The sequence below is a fragment of the Furipterus horrens genome, unplaced genomic scaffold (genome assembly GCF_987537825.1).
Source record: "Furipterus horrens unplaced genomic scaffold, mFurHor1.1.pri manual_scaffold_8, whole genome shotgun sequence".
Taxonomy (NCBI): Eukaryota; Metazoa; Chordata; class Mammalia; order Chiroptera; family Furipteridae; genus Furipterus; species Furipterus horrens.
Window position 1 is genome coordinate 53,034,974 of NW_028327178.1, and position 19,336 is coordinate 53,054,309.

Sequence of the window (19,336 nt, forward strand, 5' to 3'; positions counted from 1 at the left end):
TTTGCATTGATTTATCCATGTACCTAACCCTAAAATGTAAATCAGTTTTATAAGTCCGAAGGATAATTAAAATATATCATACAATTAATATTTTCTGGAATGTGATGACTATACATGGCTCAATTTCACTGCCTCCATTATGCCCTTGAAATATCCTTCCAGTATACCAGGAGCACGAAAACATACAGTTATAACTTATGTTGCCTGTTTATAATTTTGAGGTTACATTTACTCCCATACCACACAGACTCAACTTAGTGCTTTTATGGTAAATAATTTATACGAGAAATGCTGCATCATGAAACTGGGGTTAGGGAAATTGTTATTTAAGCAAACACAATCGATCCCAAATCATTTTAACTTTCCTGCACTATGATTTATCTTACAGCAAAGATTTGTGGGGCACAGATGAGCTCAATAAGAATGGCATGACTATTTTTCACTTGCAGGCTTTCTTTTCCTCCCCACTTATTAATGAGGCTGCCTTGCCCAAGCACACTCACCCCTCAGAACTCTCTTTCTCCTCTTCTGTCCTTGCTACTTCCAGCTTTGTTTTTCTATTTTCATTCCTAATTTTCCCAAATCTATATGAAATCCAAATTTCCTTTCACAAAGGAAATCAATACCAACTTTATTTGATATATAATTTTTAAAGAGAAATAAAAGCCCTCTTATGAGAGTGTCGTTCTCATAGTGCCCTGGGAACTAAAAAGACGGGAACCCTTCTCAGTGTGGGTCAGTTGCTTGGAGCATTGCCCCTTAAGCAAAAAGGTTGCAGGGTCAATTCCTGGTCCAGACGTATATGGGAGGCAATCAATCGATGTCTGTCACATCAATATTTCTCTCTTTCCGTCCTCTCCTTTCCAATAAAAAAAATAACCTCAGGTGAGGATAAAAAAATTTTTTTAAAGGAAAAAGGGGGAAATGGCAACAACTATCAGTAAAATTTTCAGTAGGTGCCTGGAGGGCAGAGATAGGCAAGCAGGTTCCTGGTAGAGGGAGGACATCAGCACATTATAGTTGTTCTCATTGGTGGCTCAGCCATGGAGCTAGATTGTGAGCCATCCACTGAAAATTAGTCACAAGAGATTCATCCAGTTTCATCTTTGTCACATTGTTTTTTGCTGCTATTAACTAATTTATTCATTCTTCAAACGAATATTGGGCAGTGTACTATACATGGGAGTCTGTGGTAGTTGCTCAGGTTACAAAAATAAATAAAACATGATAGTCCCTACCTTCAATCTGACCATATTCTAATGAAAGAACATATAAAATTGATAATTGTAACTCAGCATGAAAAGTTCAATGACTGATGCCTAAAGTATTTGGGGAGCCCAAGGCACCTGACCATTTAGTTCAGGTCTCTTGGAGGAGGCAGTCAGTGCTGAAGGACGAGTCTATTGAAGGAGGGGAAAACAGGTAGTGTGGGTAAGAACATTCTCCCAGGGGAATAACAAGACCAAAGGTATGGGAAAGAAATAGAAAGATTGTAGGACTTGGGAGTGAAAGGCAGAAATCAAGCTAGTGAGGTCATCTTCCTACCTTCCTTTCACTTCTTCTTCCCCTGTCTTGACGAGCCTACTGACCTGCACACAACCACAGAACAGCCTCAGAGTGTCAGCACACTTCTGGTGATGTTGCATGCTATTGTCACCTTTTTACCTCAGCAGAACTTAACTCTTCTGTGGCTGCTCATTTTATCTGCAGTGACTAAAATACCAAGAACCACATAGAACTATGGGGTGGGATTCAAATGTTATAAATAAATTGGCTCATCATGGGCAATTATTCACTGAAACTTTATCATTACTCATTTAGAGCAAAAGTTCTGACCAAAAAGATTTTGTATATAAAAACAAACAAACAAGAAGAAGCTGGATGTGAGCTATGGTGAGATGGAGCAAGAGTGAAAAAGATTTATCAGAGTTCTTGATCCGTGCCAGGAACTATAAACATTTTACTTCATTTAGGGAGATTAAAATGATATTTGGTAAGGAAAGAGGATATACATATCAGTTGAACCAAAATTCCAAAGCAAAGATGAGGGCACATCTGTCTTAAGATAATTAGAATTAGGATGTCATAAGCAATAGATCTGATATTTCAGATAAGAAAAGTTCTATATGACAAACATACAATTTTAGCTGATAGAAAGGACAGTTACCAGAGCAGGGAAGCCACAGGCCATGATGTTTGGCAATAATGGGCCACAGCTATCCCATCTGATAAGACACTGATGCTCTCTTAACCAATCATGCACATAAAATACTGAGAAGCTGACCAGACAGTGGAGGGGAGGAACTCAAGATGTATCTGGAAAAAAGACTTAGGTGTGGTATCACAGCTGCTTCAAATATTTGAAACATGGTTGTGTAGAAAAAGGATTAGCCTACGTATGTGTAGGATCCAAATCATAGGGGTTCACATTTCAGGGATTTCCACATACCAAAAGGCATCCCACACACTCTTTCAAATTTATTAACCGACTTACATCCTCAGGATAAAATGTCTCCAATTTTTTCAAGCTTTAAAAATGCAGAGTAAAAACATTCACAGACCAGAAGATCTTGGTGGTTTGCAAGTTGACACAGGGTCTGTTGGCAGGACAACACCCCGACTCCAAAGCAATGTCAGCAGGCAGGACTAAGACATATCCCCAGCAGTAAATATCCACCCATGCATGCAGCCAGGCATCTCCTGTAGTGTCCCATTGCTTTCTCTTAGGGGTGAAGATATTCTTTTTTTTTTTTTTAGTGGTTTATAACAAATATTTACCAAGTAGACCACACTAAGTTACCACCAACTGAATAATGTGCCTATAGTTAGTACATCAGATTAATTATCCTCTTACTCAGCACATCCCCCAAATTTGCATGTCCTATTCTTCAAAATCTAGCGAACCAAAGCTCAATTTATCCAAAAAGTTCTACCTAACACCTTTTGAGGCTGCATAATGTACTGGAAAAAATATGGGTTGTAGAGGACAAGAGACCTCAATTTGAATTCTGGCTCTGCCACCAATCAAGTGACCTAAGACATGATACTTTCTGCCTCTAGTCCTCACCTCCCTGTAAGTAATATGGCAGGGAGAGCTACTACTTTTTAAAAGGCATAGTAAGGATTAAAGTGAGATTAAAGGGTTAGTTTACTTCACACACAAACATACAAACACACACACACACACATACACACGTGCATTAGCGCCTTCTCTTCCTAAATTTCCAACCTTTATTGTTTTCTTCTAAAACTCTATATTAAATAAAGGATAATAAATAGTGAAAAATATTGTATATTCCTCTGTGATGGAGGCATAGCATGGATAAAAAACTGTGGGGTAGTTAAGGGAATGAGGACAGAACCAAAATGTATTCACAAATCCAGGTCAGACCTGACACTGCAGCCATGGAACAGAGGGGTGAAAATTTCCAGTGTAGAAGTTGCTGAAGAGGAAAAAAAGCACTGAAGGAGAGTGCAGGGTCACTCAAGATACACTTCATTGCCACCACCAACCAACCAGCACCATTTTACCCTTTTATCTGGGATTTCATTTGCACAACATAGAGTTAGTATAAACCCCAATATAAAAATTAGTAAGAAACTGAGATAAGGATTGTAATAGAGAATTGTTTGGTACCATGTAAGTTTCACATGTTTCATAATTTCCAAGTACCAACCACTGGACTGCATATGATTTGTAGATATAATTTGGTTCTGATTTGTTTCTGCCATCTGTAGTGTGTAATCTTGGACAAGAAATATGACTTCTCTCATAATAATATGACTTCTCTCAATAACTACAACAATAGTAATAATAGCTTATACTTACTGAGCATTTGCTATGGGTCAGGCACTGTTAAATCAAATGGCAGACTATCATCTTCACTTTCCAGTGAAAAAACTGAAACAGATGAGTAACTTGCCACAATCACATAAGGTCCTTAAGTTACTCATATATTGGATAGTATAAACAAGTATCACAAAAAATATTTATCACAATAAAATGAGATACTCTATAAACTAAGCAAGAAAAATCAAGATATCAACAAGGCACTGGGCTAAGAGATTTTCATCCTGATGGAGTGTCTCTTCCACATGGTTTCACACCCTCAATTCTTCCTCTTGCCTGAGTCTAGCTTTTACCTTTAAAAGCTGAATGTATTTTTTATTTCAAGAAAACAAACTCTACCCAATATCATGTTACCATAGCTCACACTCAGCAATGCTTTCCATTGAGTCTACTAATCATAAACCAGTCTTAGGCTAGAAGAGCTTTGCCCACAGTGCTGAATGTGGTTGGTGCATATGTAAGTGTGTTGGTGGATGGAAAAATCATTTGCTTCAATCACCAGGGGCTGAAGGAAATAACACTTAAGGCTAATTTTACTTATTATAAATTTAATCGGAAAGTGTATATATGATTCAGATGCTTTAGACTATCACAGTTAAGAAAAAAATCAGACTACCTTCATCCTGGAACAGATGGCCAGAAGAATTATAACTTGGTCCAGGTTTTTTTGTTTCCTTTGTTTTTATATTGTTATATCAGGGGGGTAGTACTTGCTTTCAGGAAGCTAGCAAGGGAGAGGAAAGCAAAGAGAGATAGGAAGGATCAAGGCTTTCCCAGAAGCTGCCCCACAGAGCCTCCAGGCCAGCTTTCACAAGAAAGCAGGCAGCAGAAAGTGATTTCAAAAAACAGCTCTTAAGGCAAGTGTGGGTACAGTTTCCTTTTACATATTTTATCTCCCAGTCTATAAATACTAACTCTTTCCTCCACAGTACTGTTTCAAATATTAAAAATAAGAGGAAAGAATGCTCTTAAGCTATGTAATTAGTTTTTGAGGATGGACCCAGCAGGTTATTGAAAATCTAGGGGTCCATCTCCAATTACCATGAATGATGAGCAAAGCATGGGATAAATTTCTGTCTGTGTGTGCCAAGAGACAAGCCACTGGCACTAAAAAGCAGAGTGTCTACCAGACTGGCTCTCTCCTCACACCCACCCAACAATCATTGGGATGAGATACTGAATCACCAGGCCCATGTCTGTCCTTTGGTCACATGTTATTGTGACATACCATGGGGCTCAGCATTGGGAACTTCATATGTTTTGACAATAGTGGGGCATCAGGATTAAGTACTATTAAGCCCTATGATAACCTCTTGGTCAATGGGCTTCTGGATTAAGTTCTCTGTGCTCTTAGAATGAGAAAAGTTGATCCTCTATATGCCCCTCCCCCAAACAGGAAGGAAGCAGATGACCCTCAGGAGAAAACAAATCTAGCAATAAATGCTGCAATTGAATGAAGCCAAGGAAATATTCAATTCATTGTAAGGACAATATTCAAACAAGAGAAAATACCAGAATACTAAATACCAGACACTCTTAAGTCTTTTGAGACTATACTAATTCAAAGTTCTAGGAAATGCAATATGGAACCAATCTTAAATAGATGATAAATAAGGAGTTCCACAAAGAGGTGGGAAGAAAGTGGAAACTCAGACATATCAGTGCTCTCACCCCAGCTAAGATATTTGGTGGCTTCTGGAAACTCACAGAGCCTTGTTTCTCCATCATTAATTATTCTTAATGCTACCCTCGTCCATACCTTACCCATCATTAATTAACCTCAACTCTACCTCAACATGGCATGCACACTAGGCAGCATTTATACAAAAGAAAGGTAGCTTCTTGGAGAAAGGAGATCATAAAGATGCAGATCTTGGCCAGCAGACCATCCTTTTTGTAGGAATAAAATGATTTCCTTTTCTCCAGCTGGATCCAGCCTGGAAGAGGGTGCCCAGCCAGAGGTCAGTGCTCAGGATAGCATGCAGCTCCCACTAACTTCCTCAGGCCTGCAGGCAGTGCGCAGCTGTCCATATGCACAGCCTTTCCCATCCCCATTTTAAAAATGGAATGAGATCCTATGTATGGAGTCCCCTACTTAAAGTGAATTTGTAACTAGAAAAGCATAATCATTAATTGAAAAAGGAATATAATGATTCCTGGGGCCCGACAGTTGTAGGTGCTCTACAAATAGTAGCAATTATCACCACAACTTTTTCCTTTGTAGTTTTGAACTCAAAAGTTTCTTTCAATCAGTAACATGCTATGGCACAGCACAAGAATCCAGACTGGCCTTGAAATTTCACTAACATTGCCATACATCCACCACTCAGTCAAACAAACTACTTCTATGGGATCTGTAATGACATAATTGAAACCGGGTTTACATTTGTTTAAATAGTATAGTTTTGGTGGAATGAAAATATTTTAGTAAGCGGCACAACATGTTTGAGGAAAATTTACAGAGTTCTCCCTTGCCCCATCGATTTCCTCACTTACCTATAAGAGCACCGTTTTGGAAATGCAAAAGAGAGAAATAAAGAGGGGGAGGTGTGTTAAGTTTCAGTTCTGCACAATGGCACCTTTAACAAATCTGCCAGCTAGTCAAAAGCTAAATAGGCTCGTTTGAGAAAATCTTTACTACTGCCAGTTAATATTCACAGGGCTCTGGGGGACAAGAACTTCCAATGACTCAATATTTATAAATGCTACTGTTGTCCCCAAACATGTGTCTTAGATTCCTGAGGGATACTGTGAGCTTTTGCAAGAATAAGGGTGAATGTATGTGAGTTTTAAATGGGGAGAGGAGTAGTTAAGAAAACAAAATTAAACACATATAAAATGAGCACTTGGTGGTCTTGAGTTTGAATACCACTTGAATGTGATTGGGAAACCCGACCTGTCTGGATTATTTCATTTTAATTTACCAATGTCTTAAACATAGAGAAAGCATTCAAATTGCACAACACTACTGGCCAAGATACTTTTTGTTTTTTTATTTGAAAAGTTGCTACTTTACATATACCAATGCCAAAAAAGGCTTAACTTCCAATGTGGGATATCAAAATAGCTGAGTTTGTGTTTACAGCTCTGGTGGAATAATCAAAACTCCAAACACTCGAGAAACAATAACATTAGTGAGGTGAAGTCAACTCTAAATTAAAAGTCAGTGTTTCCATTACCCACTCTAACAGTATTTTCAGGATTTTATATAACTTGATCATTAAAAAATGCTCTAGGCTGAAAACCTGGTCTGTGTCAGTCTTGGATTAAACTAGTTGCAAAGCTCTGAAGTTTGTTTGCCCTTTTCTTTTATCCATTTTCAAGAATGTATTACTTTTAAATGCTGCACATGAAACTAACCCAAAAAAACTCTAACACCCAATGAGCCAATGCTGTTGCATGCATCACTCATTTTTCAGAAGAAATTTATGACTTCTGTAAACTCACTTTCAAGGTGCTATGGCTGGAAGGAAAGAGCTCAAATTCCTTTTCTAATTCAGTCTTTAGCACATCCCTTCTCTGTAGGTTACTAGCAATATTTCAAATTGGAATGCTAACTTTTGTAGAAATAAACTTTGAATTAGAACTTAACTTGGTAGAAATAACATTTGTCTTACGACTTTATTAGATTGGCTCTTCGTGGAATAAGAAGAGTTTTTATATGGGAGTGTCAAAAAAGGAAGATAGGATGACACATTAGATGTAGACATATTCAAGTGATATTGCAGTGAAGAACAGCAGTAGAAGGCAACAGGATGAACCAAAATATCTTTGAGAGAGACAGGAAAATATCTTGGTATCTAGAAGAGGCAGATGTAACTCCCCAAGATTAAGTTGCAAGGAATGCTTAGGAAGAAGCATGTCAAGAGGTAAGCTCTGACTGAACCTGATATTGCCTCCACCTTTCACCACTGAGAAATACAGACTTCTTCATGATGTTAATGTAAGGTCTCACCAAACTACCTAGGTAATTCGAGTCCTTGCCTGGGAAGGAGGAGACAAAGCAAGAACAAACTTACATGTGTTTGTATGTTAAAGTTTGTCTTTCCATCTGTCTGTCTCTATCTGGACCTTATAGAGAGAAACTTGCATAGAATAAATACATTTATAAAGGTTAAAAAAGGAAATATTGTTTTAACATTGCATTATTACATTTTTTCATTTTGATTGTTTTAGAATTGTGGAAAACCATCATTTTGAATAAAAATAGAAATACCTAGACTGTCTGGGTTAGAAGAAATGACAAATTTCACTTCCTAACCTAGATACCTCCAGTAAATCCTTTCTACATTATCACTTAGCACCTAAAATTATTTTTAAAAACAGGCAAGGTATATACTTATAAACTCAAGCTTTAAAAATCTGATGATTTGTGCCCTGACTGGGTGGTTCAATTGGTTGGGCATCTTCGCACAAAGAGAAAGGTTGCCAGTTCGACTGCCAGTCAGGGCACATGCCTGCCTTGCAGATTCTTTACTCTCATATGTCAATGTTTCTTTCCCTCTCTTTCTCCCTCCCTTCCCCATTCTAAAAAAAAACAAATAAATAGTAAAAATCTGATGATTTGTAATATACCTGTCATTAAATATTTTCAGTGATGAAGAACTCATTATTCATAAAATAGCCTTTCATTCAGATAGCGCTTATGATTCAAAAACTCTTCTTTGTGGTTCTGGGAATGACTTATTAAAAAATTTGCAAAGGATTTTTGATTGAGAAGTGCTACAAAATATCACTGATATAATTTCTACTAAATTCAAAAAGATTTGAATATGGCCAAATGTAATAAATACTCTTTATCATTATAAGTTCCATTTATATTTAAGAACTGTATTTTATCAAGTTTTAATAATAAAGTGACTCCTACCAAACATTAAAAAACCACATTTTCTTAATGGAATATTATTCATCCATAAAAACAAATGAAGTGCTGACACATGGTACAACATGGATGACCTTGAAAACTTTATGCTAAGTGAAAGAAGCCAGACACAAAAGGTCACATATTATATAGTTCTGTTTAGATGAAATGTCCAGAATAGGTAAATCTAATAGAGGCAAAAGAGGAAATGGGGAATAACTATTCACAGGCACAGGGTTTCTTTTTGGAGTGATAAAACTGTTCTGGAATTAGATAGTGGCAATAATTGCACAACCTAACAACCACTGAATATTCTTTAAATGGGTAAATTTTATGGTATATAAATTATATCTCAGTTTTTAAAATAATAATCATATCTTAAATAAAAAATAATTTTGGTAGATATCATTATTCAAGGAACTTTGAACTCAATAAATGGCCTAAATGAATAATAACTTTAGTTCTTTAGAGTTTAGCTCTATAAAGTTACCAAGTAAGAGATATTGAATAGTTCATGAATATAATTTTACTAAAGAATCTCTCACTCTGCATATGTTAATACTCTTTGATTGGTAAAAATTTTTGACTCCCTTTTAATTTTACAGGAAGCATAGGTTTACTTCAAATATGCTTTAACTTATGAAATATAAGGAAATTTCAAACTTACAAATGAGTTCTTCAAAGAAAACCAGACAATTTAAAACTGTTGTTATAGTCTATTTCAAATTTCTCAGGGTTTCTTGAGGTTTAACTTAAAACATATGAATTGTATTCCATCTACTTGAAATGATTTTCTTTTTTTCAAATCACAATCAGACATCCTACTAAAACTGAAGTAGAATTTACCTGAAGGCAAGTCAATTTTGGAAAGATGATACTACTCAGATAAAGCATATATGTGTTGAATTTTTATGATCATAACTTCAAAATACAATGTATACAAGACAGCATTTTCCTATGAATGAAAACAAAGAATTCTCAATTTGAAAAAGCAACTATATATGTCATTAGATTTTCTCCATAAATAAATATAAAATCTTTTTATACTATGCTTCAGAATAGGATTTAAGACACTAAATGATATAATGGTATTCTAGTTTTATATTCTTATTCATCATGTTAGAAACTGTACATGTCTCATTAGCTGTACTATAAGTTCTCAGGACTGTATGTAAATCTTGATTTTTTCAGATTATGCTCAATGATAATATCTTACATACACATAGGAGTCTAATATCTAATATATGTTGAAGATTCATTAATTAATTTGCTAGTATTACTTAATTCTGCGGAGCAAAGTTTCTTTATATGTTTGTATAGTATACTGGATTGAAAGATGACCAAAAATTGCTATGAATTTTATTATAACTTAATTATTACATAGATTTTTATGAGAGTTATGACACATAGATTTATTTTTCACATACATAATATGAAAAAAATTAGTACTCACAGTTGTAACCAGGTGTAATACGGTGTTGAGCTTCAAGGCTAGCCAATGTGATATGAAAAATTATGTGCAGTAACAGGAAGGAAACACTGGTGAAGCACAGAGACTTTAATAACCGTCCCGTATGTCCTAGGGGATAAAAGCATAGAGATTGTGAGAGAATTTAAGATGAAACACACTCATTCTCATCTTTGTACAGTCCCACATGAAACATGTTTCTCTATAATCTATTATGTACACTGACTCAAAAGTATATGAGGAGTAACAATTACTCTCTTAATTATTAATCTAAAGGTGAAGGCTATTTTATTTCCTTTATAAAATTATTCAATTAACATTGATTAAAAATTCATTATAAAAGAAACATGCTTTTCTATTTACCATAATGTGTTACCACAAAAATGAAATCACAAAAATCCCCTAGCCCAGAAAATGTAATAAGGGAGTTCTGCCAACTTTGAAGGAACATATAATCCTTATCTAATAAAAGGAGTCCCAGAGAACAGAGAAAAAGGAAAGTTTCCTAAAGAATTTAAGAAGATAGAGGAACATTAATTTCAAAATTAAATAAGTATAGAAAAGGAAAATTATAAGCCCATTTTGCTTATGAACATAGACACAAATAATTTTAAAAGATTATTTTCCCCACCAAAAAAAGATTATTGTTAACCAACTGAAACAGCATAGGAAGATATAATTCACCATAATAAGCTAGGGTATATTGCAGATAAACAAGTATGGCTTAATTAACAAATCTTTAAGTCACACCCTAGTAGTCTGAACCATGATTTATTCAATGAATACATAATAAATATTTCATAAAGTTTAAAATTGCCTCATAATAAAAGAAAATAACACTCAGAAAACTAGGAATAGAAGGAAATAGTCTTAATGATAATGAATTTATACCATAACTAAAGTAAACAGCCTACTTATGGTGGAATTTCAGACATAGCCCATTAATGTCAGATATTGACATTATAATATAATTACTTAATATATTACTGGGTATACTGGCCAATGTTATAAGAAAAAATGAAAAGTTGAAATAACTAGAATTATTTGCAGATAATATGATCAAATGGAATTACTTGCAGGTGATATTATCTAAATAGAATGTCAACTGACCAACTATTAAAAGAAATACATGAAAATGATTCAAACACAATATTTTCTTACAGAAATCAATACAGCTCCTCTACATTAACAATTACCAAATTAAAAAAAAATACAGGTTGCAAGTTAAATTAGCAACCAAAACTGTATTATAATGGTTCTGTTAATGTGTCAGTTGGCCAGGCTACAGTCCCCAGTTATTTAGTCAAATACTAATCTAGATGTTGCTCTAAGTTTACAGACATGATGTTTAAAAAGCCCTGAATCAATTTACTTTAAGTAAGGAGATTATCCTTGATGAGCTGGGTAGTCTGACTCAATCAGCTGGAAGGCCTGAAAACTAGGCTGTGAAATCAAGGGTGAGTGTAGGGGAGGAAATTCTGTCACCTGTGGACAGTAGCTTTAACCTGTGTCCATGAATTTCAGCTTGACCATGATGGTGATCTTCCCTTCTTGAAAGCAGACTGCCCTACAGATTTTGGACTTTCTTGCTAGCTTACATAATTAATAGTATAAGCCAATTCCTATAGATTGAAACTTGGCTGATAAAAGCATGTTAGAATTAACCTTAAAAAAGAATACACAAGACTTTTATGGAAAAAACTATAAAACTCAACCGTAAAACCAATAAGAATACCTGAATAAATAAAGAGATTTGTCACATTCATGAATCAGATGACTTAATATAATACAAATGTCAATTATTTTCCCAAATTTAGTCCATAATTCAATATATTTTCAAATAAAATACCAGTAGAAACTTTCAGGAATTCAACAAATATATGTCAAAATACATATAAAGAGATTTATTGAGAAAATCAACAAACTTTTAAAAAACATATATTTTGAGAAATAAGACCAAAAGCAGGTGAGGTTTGGGTGTCATAACAGACATTAAGGTATGATATAATCCCATAATTTAAAACAAAAACAAACAATCAGAAACTTGAAAGTCAAATGGAATACCATATAGAGTTCAGAAGAAAACTATATGACCTTGAAAAATGTCAAAGTTTACTCCACAAGTCAAGAGGAAAGAATAGGAAAGAATAGGCTGTAACACATGAAAAACTGGCTCAATAAACAGAAAAGAATAATGCTGGATACCTGCTACAAAGGTGAAATGGATAAAAGATACCTGATTACACACACATACCCTTAATTACAGTCAGTCTAATTAATTCATGGCATTCCTAGAAATAATCTCTGTTTTTCTGGTTTTGGAAATATGTTGTCTGTACAGAAATAATTGAGGATGTTTTGTTGCCCGTGTGTTTTGAGCAATCACTCTAATTTACACAATAAATATAAATTATCTAAAGAAGTCACATAACAATTAATCACTCATAATTAGAAACATAAGAAAATTGGGCATATATAAGAGGGTCAGAAATATATATGGTAACTTCTAGATGATTTGTAAAAGTAACCCAGACAGAAGATTCATAAATAGGCAATTTATGGCCAGAATGACATGGTATCAAATTGTATAGTTATTCCTCAGTTTTCTATGATAATTAGAATGCCAAAGCAGAAGAAATTTAATATTAACAGAAACAAAAAATAAAAGGAAGAAGGGGCACAGTTTTTTCAGTAAATATTAGTTTGAGTTTTATTAATCAATTTTGTTTATTTGTAACATATTTCCTCAAATAGAGCTTGTAAAAATGAACTATTATTGATTCGTAGATTATACCCCAAAACTGTTTTTTACAATATTCTAAAATATAAAAAAAATAAATTTATTGGGGTGACATTGGTTAATAAGATCATATAGGTTTCAAGTGTACATTTCTATAATACTAGATCTGTATATTGCACTGTGTGCCCACCACCTAAAATCAAATCATCTTTCTCCACCATATATTAGGCCTCCTTCTATCACCAGACTCCCTTCCCTCTGGCAACAACCACATTGCTGTCCATGCCCATAGTTTTATATCCCACATATGAGTGAAATCATATAGTCCTTAGCTTTTTCTGACTGACTTATTTCACTTAGCATAATATTCTCAAGATCTGTCCAAGTTGTCACTAATGGCAATATTTCATCTTTTCTTATGTCTGAGTGCTATTGCATTGTATATACATACCACCACTTCTTTTTCCAGTCTTCTATCGAGAGGCACTTTTGTCTCCATGTCTTGGCCACCATAAATAATGCTTCAATGAACAGAGGAGTGCATATATCTTTGTGAACACATGTTTTTGAGTTTTTCGGGGAAATACCCAGAAGAGGGACTGTTGGATCACATGGTAACTCTATCCTTAATTTTTTGAGGCACCACCAGACTGTTTGCCATAGTAGTTGTCCCAGTCTACATTACCACCAGCAGTGAATGAGGGTTCCCTTTTCTCCACAACTTTCCAAACACTTGTTATCACTTGCCTTGTTGATATTAGCCATTCTAACAGGTGTGAGGTGGTATCTCATGGTAGTTTTGATTTGCATCTCCCTAATAGCTAGTAAGGTTGAAGTGGGTTTCAAATATAGGCATAAATCTAACTCCTGTTATATTTTTGAGGAAATTCAGAGGCTATTGCTTTAGCCAACATTTTGAATTCTCTAGCTTTCAAGTGGTTTTTAAATGTGACACATAGAAGATTCATGGTTGTCATTATTGTGTCAGTACTTGGAAATTTTCCACTTAAGACACAACCCAATCCAAAATCCTAGCAATTCTTAAAGAAGATCTCTGAGCTTTATGGTAATTTTTTTTTTTTTTGGTAAAAATGGAACAGCAAAAAGTGGTTTATAGATGTAGTTAATGAATCTATTGGTTTATAGATGTAGTTAATGAATCCAATTCAAATTTTTCATAAAACCAGAATTTGAAGATTATATGTATATATATCTCAAAGTCTTCTTTATCCTACCCCAAAGATATATTCATTATTTGTTTACAACTTAATTAGAAAAACCTCTTAGAAGTACCATGCAGAAGTACCATATATATGGTACTTAGAAAAACAAAATACCTTGGAGAGCAAATATTTATATTGAAAAGATTTCACACAATTTTATGTTCCAGTTAGAGCAAATGAAAAGTAAGTTGATACATAAAAATGAGGGTTTTCTTTTCAATTGACAATGAGGTTAAATATAGACACTTTTTAGCTGGAAAGAGTGCTTTGGGAGTTTAAAATAAACTAAGCAGTCAAACTTTATGTTGACTCTATGAAGTTGCTAATGCTAACCATTTGACTGAAGGATGGCCATTTCATTAGGCTCAAACTAATACAAATGAAGAAAAGACATACACTTCTACTACATATTCTATTTGAAATCTCATTGGGGTCATCATTCCAGCATTCCTCAGAAACCTTTTTTTTTTTTTTTTTTTTTTTTTTTTTTTGCGAAAAGAGTGAATCACAGAGAGGATTCTGAGAACTCTACAAAAACCAATGGAAGAATGAATGACAAATTCATTTCCCATAGAGTTCTTCCCACCTTCACAGATTGAACTAAAAGCTTTCACTACATGTTCCCAAACGAAACTTGGAATTCCCCACTGTAATCCATCTCTTAATCCTCCCTTGCAAAGGCTCAATTTTCTATTTCTAATATTTCTATTGGCATATAATTAGAGCCAAAAAGTTTTTTTTCTCTCTCCCTTCCCACTTGGAGTTATCATTTATTACCCTGACTTTCTGTGTTATTTAATAACTCTTAAAGTGTTGTAATTTCATCTAAAAGGTTTCCCACAATGAAGTTGACACTATAATCAGAGAGAAAAATGGTGCCAGAGAGAAAAATAATACTTTGGATATATATAGCAATGACAGCTAAGGAACAGCAGAAGAAGGCAGAAAGCTGCCAGCCTCATAAGTGTCCACTCCACCCTTCCTTTTAAATTTATCATTCATGACCAGGTCTCATTTCTCCTACAACATCTTTGACCCAAAGGATCTAACTCCTATATTGCATACTGTCTGTATCTGACACTTGGGAATATATATCATATACTGTTAGTTGCTATCCTATGTTGGGTTGCCAGGAAACAGACTCTGCAATTGAGATTGCTGTGCAGAAAGTTGTTGAGGAGAGCTCGTTGCCACAACACTGATAGGAAAGTGAGCCAAGAGAGGCAGAACTGAGCCTAGACAGGGATACACCTGTAGAGGAGCCCTCAAATGGTCATTGGAAAGCTTTGAAGCCAGAATATCCCTTCAGAGTTCTCTAAAATTGAAATGAGGGGGCTGAGACTACATACCCCACTCACCCCATCATTGACCAGAAATTACGTATGAGCTTTCTCTAGATATGGGTACAATGTGATAAATGCAGCTTCCTAGAGTTAAAGACAATTTTGGCTGTCTTGAGTCAACACTCCAGCAACCTGGAGAAATAAGTGTCACAGTCATGGAGGGAGATTGGGTTGGCACCCCCCAAAACACGAGGTCATCATGTTCTGGACATTTATTGTCCTTGACTAGGGCACAAGCATTCTGCAGGTAGCTTAGAAGGTACCCCCTAGCTTAATATCTATGGGGCAAAAAGCAAGCTGAGGGCATGAAGCAGCAAGGCCTTCCAATTTCAGAAAATACTGGAGGCCTGGGAATTCTAGGTGATGGTGTAGTCTTATTTTCAGGTACCCTTTAGCTCTAAACATAAAAATGATAGATAAAATATGAAGCAAATCACCAGAAAGATATATCAGACACCAGCATAAAATAAATATCTCTAGGGGTCAGAAATGGAAGAAAAATGCAAAGCTATCTGCAGGCTGGTCTTGAAGCAGGCAATAGAAACCAAAGTTGGTTTCCTGGTGAGCATTTAATTACATGTTCACTGTAAGTAATGACTCCATTGTTAGAAACACTGATTAAAACAAGGGTTTGTGTTACAGACCCAAGGTTCACAGATTTCACAAGGATCTAGAAAAGAATCTGCTCTTGACCACTTTATGATCTATGATTTATAAGGAGCTGTGTGCTTAGGAAGGAGAAAAAATGGGTATGACCTACTGAGCAAGCCCAAATTCCTAACATCATCAAAGGAGAAGTCTCTGAATCATTAGGAGATGACTTAATTCTCCACTGGGGTCCAGGTGGGAACAACTGCAAAAGCATTAAAAAGAAAGATAAACATGGGGCTGTGGAGAAAAAGAATGCTGGAATAAGAGCATGAGAGAGGAAGAGACTAAGACAAAAATTTCTTGGTCCAAACAAGCCATAATTCAAAAACACATAAGGAAACATAAAGTTAGAAAAGATGACTGGGACATGAATTCACCAAAAGTAAAATGAAAACTATGAAACATACTAAAAATGACTTAAATCTAAGATGCTTGGGATCCTCAAATTGATAAGTTAAATACTGAAAAGTAAACAAAGATTATTTTAAGTAGAAATGAAATAAAATAGATGACACTAAAAAATCAACTATATTTCTTAGAAATTATAAAAAGTATAGTCATTTAATTAGTAAAATACAGGGCTAAATCTTAGACTGGATAGAGACAAAAATAAATTTAGTGAATTGGTTGACAGTACTGAGGAGTTCACGGAGAACTCAGCACAAACTAACAAAAAATGTGGAACCAGCAGTTGGAAGACATGGACATGGACATGGATTGAAAAAATTTGACATATGCCATTCAGAATTACAATAGAGCAACATAAACAGTGTAAGAAATATTTGACGTACTGTCTTCTATTCATTTATTTGTTAATTTACTTGTGAAAAAACAATTGTTTCACAACTACTATGTGAGAGACATCTTGTTAAAGACTCCATAGTCTCTAAATAGAACAAGAATACATTGTACCCTTGAGATCATAGATGCTATTGAGAAGCAGAGAAAATGCTGGGTAAAGCATAGTAAAAGTAAAAATTAGAAATTGGAGGTAACTTTTATCTAAATTAGTTAGAAACAATATGTATAAAAACATACTTGCACATGAGCATGTACAGTTTGAAGGAGTCAAAGCTTTCAGCGGAATTGGAAATTCTAGGTCCTCTAGCTCTGGGGCCAGAGAGTAATCATTTTAGGCAAGAATGAAATTCTGACATTGTAGGGTAAAAGCAGTCACAGATGACATACAAACAAATTAGTAATGACTCTGTTCCAGTAAAACCTTATTTATCAACATTGAAATTTGAATTTAAGGTAATTTTCATATGTCATGAAATAATTTTGATATTTTTTAACCATTTAAGTGAGCTTACAGTCCATATAAAAACAGAGATGGGTACAGGCAGATTTGGCCTGTGAGCTGCAGTTTGCTGACCCCTACCCTAGCTGAAGAAAGCACACTTGAAAGCAAAATGTTTATAAGTATAGAAAAACAAGTATATTGCACTTGGATATTCAAGAAACTTACTAGTGGGCATTACATTGATTCCATGACATCTGAGGGTCATTCTCCATTTACAGAGCATAAACAAAGCTGGGTGTTGGCTCCTTCACACCAAGTCACGAGCATCTGCACTCACATAGCTCTGTTGCCTGGAGAAGACCCCTCAAATACTTTTACTTTCTCTAATATCACCATTTCCAAAAGGAAATCAGGCCAAAACTCAGAATTTGAATAGTAAAGATATGGTTAACTCTTATATGAGGTAGTCGTTTTGTTGTGATGATTTATTAGAGAAAAAAATACGTACCAGTAGAAATGTATTTAGACACATGGAATTGTGTATAAGTACACATAAAATTTCCTGCGAAAGCCTAAAAAGGCAAACTATGGAAAAGAGGACAAACTGAATAATTCATTTTTTAAGGCTCCAAATAAAATGTCTTTCCTTCCACATTCTCATGGCCCTCCATGTGTGGGTTTAGCAGAAAACAGGCCAATACAAACGCGCAATGCAGATATGAACAATTTTCTTTAGGCTCAATGGATTAACCAGTCCCACTCAAGCAGAGGAAGGCATTTCCAAGTGTAGTGAGCTCTATAGTTTCCTCACTGAATGGCCAAGGCCTTTGTATGAGGTCAAGGACAGGCTTACGCAAACAGATTCAAACACAAGAGACAGAAAGTGGCACAGCCCTCTGCAGAGCCACACCAGTGATGAGTCTTATCCCTGACCTTCCTTATCTTCCTTCTGGAGGGCAGGACAGCACTGACAGGCTGAATGATAAGTGAGGTTTGGGAATGTGTATGGTATTTACTACAGCACTGAGAAAAGTTTTCATGTAAAAGTGAAACATCTGAATTGGGGCTTTTTGCCAATTCAGTAAACAATCTATAGTACTAGGGAAGAGAGTTAGTTGCTATTTTGTGTAGCTTTTACTTTTTTCTTTTTAAACCATGCTATGATTTCTGCAACTTTGACCCTAAACGACTAATGGTTTCCATGTTCTCCTGCCAAGGCCTGGGAAGTCGGGTGTGAGTGTGGAGTTTGTCCACTGCAGAAACTCCCTGACTGCAGACATCTTCCTGCAGATATGTCTTGCCCCACACCCCTGTGAGTTCTTAGGGATCTGAATATGACACATGGGGAGGAGTTGTTAGTGACACCACTAAGTACTGGGAGTGAGGAGTCAGCACGAAAATCCTGCAAACTTCAGAGGAAAACGAAAAGAGAGAAGAACTAACTTAGATATTTACCAGATTTGGCTTTGAAACGCCCCATTTCACCATTGGTTCTGGAATTTCACAAATTTCTCTGACTGACTTACTCCTCTCTGCCCCCTATGTTCATATTCAAACAAATCATGGAACAACTCATCTATATCAGGGAGTAGCCATTCGGTAATAAAAAGCCCTAGTCATTTTTTGACAATTCAAAATATGAGAGGTATGGTTTGATGTCCATACACTTACTTTCAACCTAGATGCCTTAGGGAGTTAAGTTAGGATATGGATAGGAGAAAATACAAAATAAACACACAATATACAAGAAAAATCTGCTTTCCTGATCAAGTTGTCAAACCAGAAGCTAGAATTTTTTTAAAAAATTCTGTGAACTGCAGCTATCTTAATAATTATCATTCAAGAAAGGACAAAGCGCCCTTCTGAAATTTCTTTCCCTGCACCCACTGTGTTCAACACACAGTGCTCTGAGAGGAGAATCCTGTCCAACACATGGCTTGAGATATTTGATTTGTGC

At 35.4% G+C, this 19,336-nt stretch overlaps 1 protein-coding gene across 6 annotated transcripts in view; it reads right to left on the reverse strand.

Moving 5' to 3' along the window:
- The window catches only part of PIEZO2 (piezo type mechanosensitive ion channel component 2), a 641,878-nt gene that overhangs the window by 398,088 nt on the left and 224,454 nt on the right, over nt 1-19,336 (reverse strand). For all 6 annotated transcript variants that reach the window (XM_090285823.1, XM_090285821.1, XM_090285819.1 and 3 more), the window contains exon 3: nt 10,165-10,290. In XM_090285823.1, coding sequence (XP_090141949.1) covers nt 10,165-10,290 — 126 coding nt within the window. The remainder of the gene's footprint in view (nt 1-10,164; nt 10,291-19,336) is intronic.